This window comes from Dipodomys merriami, unplaced genomic scaffold, assembly GCF_024711535.1.
Source record: "Dipodomys merriami isolate MVZ:Mamm:240054 unplaced genomic scaffold, mDipMer1.0.p SCAF_92, whole genome shotgun sequence".
NCBI classification, from domain to species: Eukaryota; Metazoa; Chordata; class Mammalia; order Rodentia; family Heteromyidae; genus Dipodomys; species Dipodomys merriami.
This window is the reverse complement of record NW_027206535.1, coordinates 1,268,774-1,284,115: the sequence shown is the minus strand read 5'-3', so window position 1 is coordinate 1,284,115 and position 15,342 is coordinate 1,268,774. Positions and strand designations below refer to the sequence as shown.

General features: G+C 46.1%; 1 protein-coding gene across 8 annotated transcripts in view; it reads left to right on the top strand.

Annotated features, from left to right (window-relative positions):
* Positions 1–15,342, top strand: part of LOC138821537 (phosphatidylinositol 4-kinase beta) — a 40,862-nt gene that overhangs the window by 11,947 nt on the left and 13,573 nt on the right. For 4 of the 8 annotated variants that reach the window (XM_070013865.1, XM_070013864.1, XM_070013869.1 and 1 more), the window contains 4 exons: positions 2,484–3,420; positions 8,588–8,632; positions 11,162–11,389; positions 12,811–13,038. In XM_070013865.1, coding sequence (XP_069869966.1) covers positions 2,512–3,420; positions 8,588–8,632; positions 11,162–11,389; positions 12,811–13,038 — 1,410 coding nt within the window. In that variant the 5' untranslated portion in view covers positions 2,484–2,511. The remainder of the gene's footprint in view (positions 1–2,483; positions 3,421–8,587; positions 8,633–11,161; positions 11,390–12,810; positions 13,039–15,342) is intronic. The other 4 variants (XM_070013871.1, XM_070013868.1, XM_070013866.1 and 1 more) reach the window with 1 other exon arrangement.

Below are 15,342 nucleotides of genomic sequence, written 5' to 3'. Positions count from 1 at the left end.
TGTGTGTGTGTGTGTGTGTGTGTGTGTGTGTGTGTGTGTGTGTGTGTGTGTGTGTGTGTGTGTGTGTTATTGGGATTGAAACTCAGGTCTACATGCCTGCTAGACAAGTACTGTACCACATGAGCTATACTACTAGCCCTTTTTTGCTTTAGCTATTTTGGGGTAGCATTGGCTGCATCTTTGCCTGAAGCCAGCCTGGGACCATAGTCCTCCTACCTTTGCCTCCTATACCTGGGATCACAGTTTTGAATGACCATGTCTGGCCTATTTATTGAGATGAGGGTCTCACCAACTTTGTTGTTTTTTTCTGGCTTCAAATTGTTTTTCTCCTAATCACTGCCTCTTGAACATCTGGTACAGGTATATGCCAGGCTTCAACTAGCATTTGCGTTCCACTGTGTGCCAGGGACTGTGCTAAATCCTTGCAGTGACATGAACTTATTGCTTTTACACAGTAACAGTGAGAAGTAGTTTATTTTCCCTGTTGGCAGTTGAGCAAATGGAAACTCAGAAGACACATGGCTTGCATAACTTTACATATTATAGAAAGGATTTTGAACCCTAGCATAGTTGTTACCAAGTCCAGGGTTCTTTGCACCATCCTTCAGTTGTCACCACACTGAAGAAGAGCTATGAAGCCAGACAGAATTTGTACAGCTTTTTCCCCCCTCCTGGGGCTTACACTCTGGGCCTGGGCACTGTCCCTGAGCTCTTTTTGCTCAAGGCTAACACTCTACCACTCTAGCCACGGCGCTACTTTCAGCTTTTTCTGTGATTAATTAGAAATAAGAGTCTTACAGACTTTCCTTCCCAGCTGTCTTTGAACCTTGATCCTCAGATCTCAGCTTCCTGAGTAGCTAGGATTACAGGCGTGAGCCACACACGCCTGGCTTATACAGCTTTTGAAGGATTGGGGATGGTGGCTTTAGAGCTGTTTTCTTTTCCTTTTTCTTTTCTTTTTTTTTTTGGGGGGGGGGGGTCCGGTTGTGGGGCCTGAACTCTGGCCTGGGCGCTGTCCCTCAGCTCTTCAGCTCAAGGCTAGCTTTCTACCACTTGAGCCACAGTGCCACTTTCGGCTTTTTTCTTATGTGGTGCTGAAGAATCAAACCCAGGGCCTCAGGCATGCAAGGCAAGCGCTCTACCACTGAGCCACCTTCCCAGCCCTTCCTTTTTCTTTCTTTCTTTTTTTTTTTTTGGTCAGTCATGGGAATTGAACTCTAGGCCTGAGCGCTGTCCCTGTGCTCTTCAGCTCAAAGCAAGTTCTCTACCGCTTGAGCCACAGCTCCACTTTCAGTTTTTTGTGGTTTTTATTGAAGATAGGAGGGGGGTGGGAAGGTGGCTCAGTGGTAGAACTCTTGCCTTGCATGCCTGAGGCCCTGGGTTCGATTCCTCAGCACCACATAAGCAAAAAAAGGGAAAAAGCCGGAAGTGGCACAAGTGGTAGAAAGCTAGCCTTGAGCTGAAGAGCTGAGGGACAGCGCCCAGGCCAAGAGTTCAGGCCCCACAACCGGACCCCCCCACAAAAAAAAAAAAAAGAGTCTCATGGACTTTCCTGCCCAGGATGGCTTTGAACTGTGATCCTCAGATCTCAGCCTCCTGATAGCTAAGATTACAGCTATAAGCCACCAGCGCCCAGCAGAGCTGTTTTCTTATAAGCAAAGTCTAGTATAGTATTTGTTGGCCCTTATTTACTGGGAACTTTGAGTTTAAAGACAAAAGGTAAGAGTATCTAACTAGAAAAATATATCAAGACTTTAATTCTAAGTAAAGATGAGATGCCTAGGACCTGAGTGTGGAATGTATATGAATAGGAAATTAAATTTGAATAAAAAATGAAAAGGGTTAATGCAAACATTTGAAGGGAGATACATGATGAGGAAGAGGTATAAAGAAATTTACAGAGGGGTTGGAAAGGTGGCTCAGTGGTAGAGTGCTTGCCTTGCGTGCAGCACTGAGGCCCTGGGTTCGATTCCTCAGCACCACATAAGCAGAAAAAGCCGGAAGTGGCGCTGTGCCTCAAGTGGTAGAGCGCTAGCCTTGAGCTGAAGAGCTGAGGGACAGCGCCCAGACCCAGAGTTCAGGCCCTACAACCTACCAAAAAAAAAAAAAAAAGAAATAAAAAGAAAAAAAGAATTTACAGAGTTAAAGACAGGGAATAAGAGAAGAATTGCTTCCCAGTATACCTGTGATATTTATGTTTGTAAAAACCTAACATAACATTTTGCAAGTACAAGCTGAGAAGTGGGGCCAAGGTGAGTAATTAATGCAGAGAGAAAAAAATAATAGGGTGATTGGAAGTGGATATAGTGATACAAGCTCCTGGGAGGAGATGACTTTTCCTATGATTTTGAAGGAGTCCAGGAAGACAGAAAGAGGAGATGCTGGGTAAGGTTTCATGACAAAGGGAAGACCTGTGGATGACACCATTAACCAGTATGTGTATGTTTCCCTTTCTGTTCCTTTCTCCCTCCATCCTGCTATAGCTTGGAAGCTCGAAGTCTGGCTGTAGCCATGGGAGACATGGTAGTGGAGCCTGCCCCCCTGAAGCCAACTTCTGAGCCTACTTCTAGCCCACCAGGGAATAATGGGGGCTCCTTGCTAAGCGTCATCACGGAGGGGGTCGGGGAACTATCAGTGATTGACCCTGAGGTGGCCCAGAAGGCCTGCCAAGAGGTGCTGGAAAAAGTCAAGCTTTTGCACGGAGGTGTGGCCATCTCCAGCAGAGGCACCCCACTGGAGTTGGTCAATGGAGATGGTGTGGACAGTGAGATCCGTTGCCTGGATGATCCACCTGCCCAGATCAGGGAAGAGGAAGATGAGATGGAAGCTGCTGTGGCCTCGGGAACAGCCAAAGGAGCAAGAAGGCGTCGGCAGAACAACTCAGCCAAACAGTCTTGGCTGCTGAGGCTGTTTGAGTCAAAACTGTTTGACATCTCTATGGCCATTTCATACTTGTATAACTCCAAGGAGCCTGGAGTGCAAGCCTACATTGGCAACCGGCTTTTTTGCTTTCGCAATGAAGATGTGGACTTCTATCTGCCCCAGCTGCTTAACATGTACATCCACATGGATGAGGATGTGGGTGATGCCATTAAGCCCTACATTGTCCACCGTTGTCGCCAGAGCATTAACTTTTCCCTCCAGTGTGCCCTATTGCTTGGGGCCTACTCTTCAGACATGCACATTTCCACTCAACGACACTCCCGTGGGACCAAGTTACGGAAGCTGATCCTCTCAGATGAGCTGAAGCCAGCTCACCGAAAGAGGGAGCTGCCCTCCTTGAGCCCAGCTCCTGATACAGGGCTGTCTCCCTCCAAAAGGACTCACCAGCGGTCTAAGTCAGATGCCACTGCCAGCATAAGTCTCAGCAGCAACCTGAAACGAACAGCCAGCAACCCTAAGGTGGAAAATGAGGATGAGGTAAAATTCGGGGATGGGACGGAGAGGCAGCGTGAGAGGACTGCATGAAGACAGGATGTCTTATGTAGGGTTATTCTGTCCTTTCTGTCCTTTCCTCTGTTTCATTTCACTGATGAACGCATGGAATGATAGAATGGAAAAAGACCTTAGAATTCATGTATTCCAACTGCCTCATTTTACAGAGGCAGAATCAAGACCTGCAGGGATAAAGTGACTTGCCTCAGGTCATATAGCTAATGGAAGGTTGATCCTTCTGATTCTGTCCAGAGTTGTTTTCACTAAACTTCACTGTCATTCCATTAACTACTTGCTGAGAATGGTAGGAGAGGGTTTCCACCATGGCTTAAGACTCAGGATAGCTATTAGGGCAGCCATCAGCGGGAGGGGAAAGGGGCTGTGGTGTTTGTGTGTACTGCAGGAGGGGAGATGTTAAATAGAATGTCAGCATCATTTTCCTGGTCACTCCTCATAATCCTTTTCCTTTTCCCTGAATACTTCTTGTTAACATAGAGTAAGGTTCATACCTTGTCACCGAAGCATCTGCAGAATATTCTACCTGCCTGCCTTCATTTGGGAGAAGCACAAAGGGAAGGAACAAGCAGTCTTAGCAGAGTAAAGCTAGTGCCTGGTGAAGGATCTAAGGCTGAGGAACAGGACACTGCAGCAGCAGTTAGGGAAATAAGCACATCTATAGGTTATAGCCACCTTCCTCCATATCTAGACAGCAGGGAAAATGGCCCAATGGACAGGCAAGTTTGGTAACCTGGTATCCCAGCCAGACAGTGGTGCTGTTTCTCTTCTCTTGATTCTCCATTGACCAGGCTTATCAGCCCAACTTAGAAAAGAAGGGAGAAAAAAAACGAGAAACTTGCACTGTTCGAAAATGTGTATGGCCATGGTCCTGGCCTCAGCCTCTGGGACACAACCCATCCACATTTTTGATATAATGGGATTTCTTTCAAGTAGAGGGAAGTCAGAGTGAAACTCAGGGCCTCATGCTTGCTGAGCAAGGGCTATACCCCTTGAGCCAAGCCACCAGCCCCCTTTTACATTGGTTACTTTCCAGATAGTAACTTCTTATGCCTAGGCCCAAATTCAGGCTTCTTATCTGGGCTCTCCTAAGTTAATGGGGATGACAGGTACACACCATTGTGTGTCCACATGAAGTCTCAATAACTTTTCTTTTTGTCCAGACTAGTCCATGATGCCTTGATCTCCACCTCTCAAGTGGCTAAGATTACAGGCTTGAGCTACCTTGCCTGGCCTAGAAATGTGTTTTAGTATTGTAATTGAATAATGGTAAAGTGTTCATTTTTATTGAGCACTTACTAGGTGTCAGGCATTATGTCAAGTGCCTTACATTTAATCCTTATAACCTTAATATATATTTTACCAGTGAAGAAACTAAGACACATTGAGGTTAATTTCCCCAATGTGTCTCAACTGGTAAATATCAGACCAGGACCCAAACCCACATCTTGTCTTCATAATCATTCAACTGAGCTGCCTTCATTATTTCTCACCATCTACTTGCTTAGATCCCAGCTGTCAGAGGCCATTGGGGAAGAAAGACCCGGCTATAGCTATCTACCCTTTCATATCCATGCACAGACAAAGCCCAAGCTGTTTCAGGAACCACAATGGGTGGCTCTTTTTCATTTCTGTTTGAGATTAGCAGCTGAATCCAGGATCCATGAAGGAAGAATGTTGCAGAGCAAGAAAAATCTAGATTCTGGTGGATCTAATAGCACATAGTGTTTGATAACTGTCTCATCCAAGATTTTAAGCCTGTGGCAGAATGAATGTGAGCAACTAGAAGTGAGTTCCTTGGTGCCTCTTGTCAGGTGTGACTTTTTGCTATATCCATTTTTTAGTCCTCATTTTAGGACCAGAAATCTTAAGAAACCTTTAGGCCATAGGCTTTCTCTTGCCCTCTGCTGGGCTGGGGTTCCTCTTCTTTACCTCTAACGTCTGCTCCAGGATTATGGATGACAGGCAGGTATTCTCTGAGTATTTAAAGCTCTGGGGCCAGCCAGGTGCTAGTGGCTCACATCTGTAATCCTAGCTACTCAGGAGGTGGAGATCTGAGGATCACGGTTCAAAGTCTGCCTGGCAGAAAAGTCCATGAGACTCTGATCTCCAAGAAACTACTCAGAAAAAGCCAGAAGTGGCACTGTGGCTCAAATGGTAAAGCATTAGCCTTGAGCACAAAGAGGCTCTGGGACAGCACCCAGGCCCTGGGTTCAAGCCCCAGGACCAGCAAAAAAAAAAAAGCTCTAGGGGAGGGTTCTGCAACTGGCTGCCACTCTTCCCCAACCCAGCTCCTTGTCCAGGAAAAGATGAAGATTACAAGTCTCTAGGCCCTCCTGGATTGTCTGATATTGGCAGAATGAGACACCTGAATCCACTATGGCTCTTCAGGAAATAGGAGAGTATAAGAGAGACAGAAATGTGAATATCACCAGGCTTGTAAGCACTGGAGTCTTCCTTTGGGGTCTCTCCCAAACCCTTTTTCCATTTTGAGGATATCTATACCAAGACCTTTGTCCTCTAGATACCAAAGAACTGGTTTTCCTTCTTTTACTTTTCTCCCCTGTCATGCAACATTCATTCACCAACAACTGACCTTGTACAGTGTACAAAAACAAACCCTGTTGAAAAGACAGCAGAAAATAGAGGACAAAATACTGTTCCTCCCTGTAGTAACTGATAAGGTGATATGAAAACCATGGATATAGGGAGGTTAGTTTGTGACTCTTGAAAAGTTTTCTGCTCATAGCCATTACAAACACGAAGCATAGAATTTCCTTTTTTTGTTGGTTTTCTTTTTTTTTTTTGGTCCTGTCATGGGGCCTGAACTCTGGGCATGGGCGCTGTCCCTTAGCTCTTCAGCTCAAGGCTAGCACTCTACTACTTGAGCCACAGCGCCACTTCCGGCTTTTGTTTTTTTCTGCTTATGTGGTGCTGAGGAATCGAACCCAGAGCTTCATGCATGCAAGGCAAATGCTCTACCACTGAGCCACCTTCCCAGCCCACAAAGCATAGAATTTTCTGAAGCCTGAGTAGACTTTCAGGAAAGTAGAGTCTCTCGGTGAGCCCTGGTGCCATGCTCTCCATGTCTGCTCTCCTTTTGGGTCCTGAGTTTCATCCTGTGCTTCTACCACAGTAGGTTGCTCCTGCGACTCGGGTGGCAGCACAGTGAAGAGGGAAGAGCTGCTCTACTTTTCTTCTAGGCTGGAGTCTCCCTGCTCAGCTCTTTTCTGCCTAGATCTCACAGAGGGTTCCATTTTCTTTCCTTCCTGAGGAATCTTTGATTACACTCTTCCCACACACGATGAGACGTCTCTAGTACTGAGCTCTCCCATTTCCCACTATTCTCCTTCAAACTTGCCTCTTTAAAGCAGTTTTTTTAATCAGCCACTTCGGGGCTCTCTGTTCAGGCAGCCTTCCTTTCCATTTGTAGCCAAATGACAAATATTTTGGCATAAAGTGGGGTTGCAGGGAGTGGTTTAGGCACCACCTCCGCCCTTTCCCGCATAAGGACACCAGATCAATTTTGTCTTTTCAGGAGTGCAACCTTTGTACAGAGAAATCTGCTGCATGTCACACTAGAGGCCCAGTGGGCCTTCCAGCCTGATATGGTGTGATGTCAGCTTCTTGGCCTCAGCTTTATTCCCTGCAGCTGACTCAGTATGAGTGACTCAAGCCTAGGGAGTAGGAGGAGAGGGCCAGCTCATACTATACCTCCTTCCCCGTAAGGCTATTAATGAGTCCACTGAGACCTTTCTGTGAGAGAATCGGCCAGAGCATTGCTCATAGAGCCAATGTCCTGCCTGCTGTTCCTTCTCTAGACAGATCAAGTGTAGAAATTGAACTACTATGTTGATGTTGTCATCAATTCTGGTACCTTCACTGCCTGCATGCTCTCTCACACTTCTACTGAAGTAGAAGAGTTGTTGCCTTAGGAGAGTGTTTCCAGGTGTGGCTTTTCCCTACAAACGCTCTTCAACCCAAATTTTCCAAGTCAAATCCCAACTATAGGACCTCCAGTTAGAATAGAATTTAAAACATGAACCTGAATTAAGCTGATACTTGAGATGCTGGTTGTAGACTAAATCTCAGTGTCCATGGGTTTCTTGCCCTGGGAGCTTTCAGGACTTTGCCTTTTCTGTCCAGGCCCCCCTCCTCCTGCCGTTTGTGTGCATGTACTACCCCTGCACCCTTCCCTGGTAGACCTTGTTGGACAGAACCCAAGATGGCCCTGCACTTTGAGTGCTACTGCAGAACTACTGAATGAGAGTTCACGTACCATCCCTGTCCTCAGTTTTGTTCACTGATACCAGCTAAGAAACAGGAATGGGGTGATGCTTAGATTGTACCCCTGGGCTAGGACTAGGACAGCTACTGCCCAGCTAATAATCAGCTTTCTCCAGTGAATTTAGGTAAAAGTGTCCAATTTAAGTAAGAAAAACTTGTAATATGCCCAATGTCAAGTGAAATAGCCTGTCAGGAAGCTTTAGAAGGTTTGATGGATGTAAAATTGAGCTAGTCTTACTTCCTCTAGCATCCAACCCAGAGCCTCTATGTTCATGGGTCTTGTATGCCCTTGGCACATAGGCTCAAGTTGGGATTAGGCTTCCCAGGGTGATCCAGAAGCTGATTGGAGAAGAGGTAAATGTACTTGGCAAAGAAAGTTTAGCTCTTCCTGAGATTTCAAAAGAATTCTAGTATGGGGTCATGCTGCTTATGGAGTCCAGTCTCCTCTCAGTGATCTTCATGAAGAAGGGGTTGGCTGAGAGCACGTGAGTAACTATAGAGGAAGAACAGGGAAGCTTAGCAGTATAGTTACTGCCAAAAGGGCCTGACTTTAGGGTTTAGTCCCCAAAATAAGACTCATTTAGGCAAGAATAGATAAGAATAAAGTAAAAAGGAGAGGCTGCCTTGTCTCTTCGGCCTTTTTGACTGGAGTTCTGAACTGTCCTTTCAACATCCCACAAATGTCTGGAATTGGGCAAGTGGGATTTCTGGGTTTATGTGTCTTTCACTAAATTAGAACAGCACAAGAGAAGTAGTTATGGTCCAAGTTGGAGCTAAATTCTTTGCCTTTGTCTCTTTCCCTTCCCTCCCTGCCCCCTCTTCCTCCCTTTGCCCTCTGGCCCTTTCCCAGGAGCTCTCCTCCAGCACCGAGAGTATTGATAATTCATTCAGTTCCGTAAGTGGGGCCAGACTGGGACTGGGGTGGCAGGCTCCCCCCATGGCCGCATTTCCTCTCCGTCCCAGGTCTTCTGAGCCTCCAGGCAGAGGCTAGAGTTCAAAGACCCCTTTAATTCCTGGGAGATAGGCTTCTCCCTTTCAGCCCTCCCAGACCTGTAGGCATCTACAGGAGCCCAGGCAGACAGGCTGGGTTGATCCTTCTCTCAGAGACAGCTGGGCTGGATGCTGTGCTGTTCCATGCCAGCTCCTGGGTCTCGGGAACAAACAGCTGGGAAAGAGGTAGAAATCACTCCTGGATTAGAGCCAAAGACTGCTTGGCAGAACCCCCTGGGTCTTATTGCTCCCACCCAGAACTCTTCCCCATGGCTTCCGTCATTGGACCACAGAGTATTCAGCCAGTCTTCTAAATGGTAGACCCTGTGCTGCTTGGGAGCAACTCCAAAAGCAAACAGGACCTGACCGGAAGAAGGTTTTGTTTTTGTTTTTTGTTTTTTTTACTTCCCCACAACTGGTGTTCCTTTTTAACTTTCACCACATTTCTTCCAGGTCTGAATTCTTCCCTTTTCCCAGTTTACTGCCCAGGGTATTCTTTAATCCCCATTCTCCTTTCTTATTCCCTCTGGACTAACTCCTGACCCTCTAGACCCACAGTGTCTTGGACCTTATTGCTGGATAAAGACGTGAGAGGAAATGCTGGACCCTCTGGGAGTTTAAATGATTTTTTTCTATTTAAAAAAATTTTTTTTTCTATTTTATTTTTCTATTTTTTTTTCTATTTTATTTGTCTACCCAATCAGTTTTCAATGTTCTGTGCTGCTCCCCTTTCAGTCATGATTGTTATCTCCTCCCATGTGGCAGAGCCTCTCTCTAGAGGCCTGGGGTCACATTTCCAACGTTGTCCTGTAACTTAGGGGTCACATTTCCAAACATGTTGCTGTAACTTAGGGGTCACATTTCTGACATACTCATGTAACATAGAGGCCCCCATCTCAAATGCTGATTTGAGAATGGAAAGGAATTCTGCCCTTTATAATATGAGATGGCTATGAATTAGTTGGGCTGGAAGGTCCTTGGGATGGTGACTGGTTGCCACCTGAATGGATGGATGAAGGCTCAGATATTTCAGATAGTTCTCTCTCTTTCTCCTTCCCTCTCTTGCTCTCTGTCTCTTTCTGTCTTTGTGTGAGGCTTGAACCCAAGGCTTCAGTCTTTTCTACTAAGCCCCCAGGATATTTCCAGGGTTCAAAGAAGTCCACTACTATTATCTTTCTTTATCTCTCTTCTCCCTATCCCCTAAATTTCTAATTCTGACACTCTTTCATTGCTTACTGCCAGCCCCTCTTTTCCTGTCATGAGAGGCTGACAGAGTTGCTGTTTCTTTCCACTACCCTGGCTCTGTCCTATATACACAAGTGGACATGGTATACTGCTCAGTTTTCAAAAGAAGTCCCTTACCCGCCCCGCAGTTAAGGTAGAAAATCTCTATCAGAAAAGTAAGCAAGGCACATCCAGAAAGAGAAAGAAAAGTCTGGTGAGTACAATGCTATTCCTGTAAAAGGAGGAGATATTTTGCTTATGTAGCTGAGGGGAGATAGGTTGGGAAGTTGAGTGGCTATCTTGATAAAATGCCCCTTGGAATAGAAGAACTTGGACTACAGAGCCCTTCTTCATGTCTAGCTAAGTCCAACTTTTTCCCCATCCTGTCTTCTCAGACTGACTTTGCCCTTTCGGGGGATGACTGAAGTGCTTAGCATAAGCAGCCTCACAATAGGGAGCTAAAATGGGAGCCTAGTTGCTGAGAGGTAGGGGAGGAGGACCCAAGGAGGAATTACTAGAGACAGTCTTCAGGGCCATCAAGACTAAAAATAGGCCACTGTTTTCTCCATTCATTTATCCATTCCTCCCTCCCTCTGCTTTTTCTTTTCTCCTTCACCATTCCCTCATTAATGTAGTTTTCTCATCCTGTGCATGTGCATTGATCTCGTGTTAAGAGAATGTGGGATGGTTGTGGAGTACCATGGAAGGCACCTAAAGTCACTTGGATGAAGAACACCTTCCTTCTTTGGAAGGAGAATATAGATGTGGAGCTTTCTTTCCTAATTTGTGGGCCCTGACAAAGCCCTTCAACAGGGATCCAGACCAAGGACTCAGATGAGGAGACAATCCTATCCTGAGACGAGTGAAGGCGTACTTCTCTCTGAGGACCTGTTGTCCCCTTGCCTGTCTTAAAGCCTTAGGACAGTCCTTGAGGACCTCAAGTTTAACAGACAAGGAGTGTATATCCCTTGGATTTTCCAAGGAGTAAAACTGCAAAGAAGGAATGCTCTACTTGTTCTCAATTCAAGCCGAGAGGGTTGGGTTAGCTCCTTCCCCAGAATTCTCTAGATACTAGAGGCCCTGGTCTACTTGGCCAGGAGTCATTGAAGAGGGTGGGCTACTTTTTTCAATATCTGTTGGGTTTGTTGTTGTTGTTGTTGTTGTTTTAACCCATCTTTTTTTTTTTTTTTTGTCTTAATCTTCTCAATAGCCTGTCCGACTGGCTCCTGAGCGAGAATTCATCAAGTCCCTAATGGCAATTGGCAAACGGCTGGCCACTCTCCCCACCAAAGAGCAGAAAACCCAGCGGCTGATCTCAGAGCTCTCCCTGCTCAACCATAAGCTCCCTGCCCGAGTCTGGCTACCCACCGCTGGCTTTGACCACCACGTGGTCCGCGTGCCCCACACACAGGCTGTTGTCCTCAATTCCAAGGACAAGGTAGGTAGATTCTGACTCAGACCTTATCACTGATTTCACTGTTCACCCATGATTGCTAAAGTTTATGTATATGCCCCAAGAATGGCCTACCAACATCTTAGATGCCCTTCATAGTTCATGGTACATGTGTCAACCATGACTGTATTCCGTCACTGTTGTGATGCTGAGAGCCCTCCTTCCTTATTTCTTAGACTTTGCTTTTCTGAGCCATCAAGCCTAATCTTTCAGCTTCCCTCTTAACTATATCTTAGAAGAAGCACTCTCCACCCTTTCCTTACCTTCATTTTGATAGTTCTTCCTCAGTTCTTCTGAAGCTCTCAGGCTATCTAGATACAGCTACTATGAAGGTAGAGAAATGTTTTGTTTCTAAGACGTTTTCTGAACAGTGTAGGCAGAGAGGAAAAAAGGATGCCCATCACTGGAGAAAAGTAACTGAATGTGCTGATTAGAATGACTACATCATTCCAATTCTTCTTTCATAGGTAGTATTAAAGATTAGAGTCCTTCTTGGGACTGTGCCAAGTTTTGTCCCATCTTTACGTCCCCAGCAGCTTCTAGGGCCCTGTCTTTAGGACAGGCCCACAGTTGTAATTTCTAGTTGGAATAGTTTGGTCCAATTGCAAAATCAGGTCATTTGAAGCCCAGCTGGAAAGCTTGTTTTTTTTTTTTTTCCTCTCACCCAAATACTTTATTTCTTTTTGCTTATGTGGTGCTGAGGAATCGAACCCAGGGCCTCAGGCATGCAAGGCAAGCGCTCTACCACTGAGCCACCTTCCCAGCATCACCCAAATACTTTATATAGGTGATCATATATGACAAGTTCCTGCCTTACTATGGTGTTCATGTATGAAGGTAGATGAGGCTTAGAGTTAGGAAGGGGCAATGGGAAGAACTGTGTTAACAGAATTGAGATTTAGGACGTGGTGATAGAAGCCAGGCATTAATGGTGCTGGTAGCTCACACCTGTAATCCAAGCAACTCTGGGGGCTGAGATCTGAGGACACGGGTTCGAAGCCAGCCCAGGCAGGAAAGTGTGTGAGAGTCTTATCTCCAGTTAACCACTAAATAACCACTAAATAAGCTGTGGCTTAAAGTGATAGAGCACTAGCCTTGAGCAAAAGAGCTCAGCGACAGCACCCAGACCCCATGACCAACAAAAAAAGAAAGAGGGCTGGGAAGGTGGCTCAGTGGTAGTGTTTGCCTTGCATGCATGAGGCCCTGGGTTCAATTCCTCAGCACCACATAAGAAAAAAAGCTGGAAGTGGCACTGTGGCTCAAGTGGTAGAGTGCTAGCCTTGAGCTGAAGAGCTGAGGGACCGTGCCCAGACCCAGAGTTCAGGCTCCACAACTGACAAAAAAAAAAAAAAAGAAAAGTGGTGGTAGAGGTAAGTTGCAAATACTGTTCTTACCTCCTCCACTAGGCTCCCTACCTGATCTATGTGGAAGTCCTTGAATGTGAAAACTTCGACACTACCAGTGTCCCTGCCCGGATCCCCGAGAACAGAATTCGGAGCACACGATCTGTAGAGAATCTGCCTGAATGTGGTATCACCCATGAGCAGCGGGCTGGCAGCTTCAGCACCGTGCCCAACTATGACAATGACGACGAAGCCTGGTCAGTGGATGACATAGGCGAGCTACAAGTCGAGGTGAGGGAGCTCCACGGTGGTGATACCAGGGCACATCCCCTGTTCTTCAGGAGCTTTCAAGACATTGGAGATCAGACAGTCTCCTCCCTGGTGGGGGAGCCAAGAGCCCAAATGAGTGGTATAGATGTGAGAGGGACAATCTCTGAGCAGCTGATCTGGGTTAGATTCATGTGGAGCTTGTTCTCCTGAAGAAAGAATTCAAGTTAAAGATAAGGAAGAACTTGTAGACTCAGGAGAGTGAGAAATTTCATGAACTTATTTATTGAACACTTGCTAAATAAAGCTGTTTTAAGCTAGCATATACTGGCAAGCCATGCTTTCTTTCACAAAGTATTTTTTATATTGGACATGGTGGCACATGCCTGTAATCCCAGCATGCAGAAAGCTGAGGCAGGAAGATCATGAATTTAAGGCCAGTTTGGGCTTCATAGCAAGACCACTTTGTCTCAAAAAAAAAAAAAAATACTGAAGGAATTTCTGTGTGCCACACCTGAGTGCTATGTGCCAGTGAATAAGACTTGGCCTCTGCTAAGTAAGTTGGTGGCTCACGCCTGTAATGCTAGCTACTCAGGAGGCTGAGATCTGAGGATTGCAGTTTGAAGCCAGCCTGGGCAGTAATATCCGTAAGACTCTTACCTCCAGTAAACTACTTAGAAAAAGCTGGAAGTGGTGCTATGGCTCAAGTGGCAGAGCTCTAGCCTTGAGCACAAAGAAGCTCAGGGACAGCACCCAGGCCCAGAATTAAACCTCAGGACTGGCAAAAAAAAAAAAAAAGACTTGGTCTCTACCTTCAAGAAGTTTATGACCTAGTAGGAGAGAGAACAAGACAGTGCAGAAGATGGGACATTACAGGACCATCCAAGGGTGAAGATAGTCCTTTATTTGGAGTCAAAAGATTTCCTAGAAGACTTAGCGCTAGTGGCTCATACCTGTATTCCTAGCCACTCAGGAGGCTGAGATCTGAGGATCATAGTTGAAAGATAGCCTGGGCAGGAAAGTCCATGAGACTCTTATCTCCAGTTAACTAACCAGAAAACTAGAACTGGTACTGTGGCTCAAGTGGTAGAACGCTAGCTTTTAGCAAAAGAGCTCAAGGACAGTGCAGAGGCCCTGAGTTCAAGCCCCATGACCACCACCAGCAACAACAAAAAAAATTAGCTAGAGGAAGTGATCTCTTGGTGATGCATGAAGCATGGTAGGAATTAGCTGGACAAAGCTTTGGGGCATGGGGCTGGGAAGGTGGCTCAGTGGTAGAGTGCTCGCCTTGTATGCATGAGACCCTGGGTTCAATTCCTCAGCACACATAAGCAGAAAACGCGGGAAGTGGTGCTGTGGCTCAAGTGGTAGAGAGTTCAGGCCCCACTACAGACAAAAAAAAAGCTTTGGGACAAAGGACCTGTATACAAAGACTGGAAGATAAGACAGTACCTGGCCCCTGATAAGAACTGAAAGAAGCCGGGCGCTGGTGGCTCATACCTGTAATCCTAGCTACTCAGGAGGCTGAGATCTGAGGATCGCGGTTCAAAGCCAGCCCGGGCAGGAGAGACCGTGAGACTCCTATCTCTAATAAACCACCAGAAAACCGGAAGTGGCGCTGTAGCTCAAGTGGTAGAGCGCTCGCCTTGAACTGAAGAGCCGAGGGACAGTGCCCAGGCCCAGAGTTCGAGCCCCACGGCCGACCAAAAAAAAAAAAACTGAAAGAAAATTTGCATGCTGTGGGAGTGAGGTGAGAATCCCTGAGTAAGGAGGCTGGAGAGGTTGCTGTGAATCATGGTGTAGGAAGGTTGCCATGAGTCATGGTATAGGGAGGATCTTGTTAGCTGTGGAAACTTAAATTTTATTCTGGATTATAGGGAACCAGAGCAGGATTTTATACAGGGCCTTAGCTGGTTGCCAGTGGCTCTAATCCTTGCTACTCCAGAAGCTGAGATCTGCAGATCATGCTTGGAAGCCATCCTGGGCAGGAAAATCCATGAAAAGCTTATCTCCAATTAACCAGCAAAAAGCCAGAAGTGCAACTGTGGCTTAAGTGGTAGAGCACCAGCCTTGAGCAAAAAAGTTCAGGGACAGTGCCCAGGCCCTGAATTCAGACCTTAGGACCAGTGCACATACATACACACACGAATCTCTAAATCTCTGTGTTTGAGTTTTCAATTCAGGTAGAGAAATTAGACATAGATATTTAAGAAGAAAAATTACAGAAGATATATGTATAAGGTGGTGTACATTAGGTAACAGTGGAGTAAAGAGAGAAGTGAGGGGATAAGATCGGTTTAGATTGAACTGCTCAGAGAAACCTAGTCT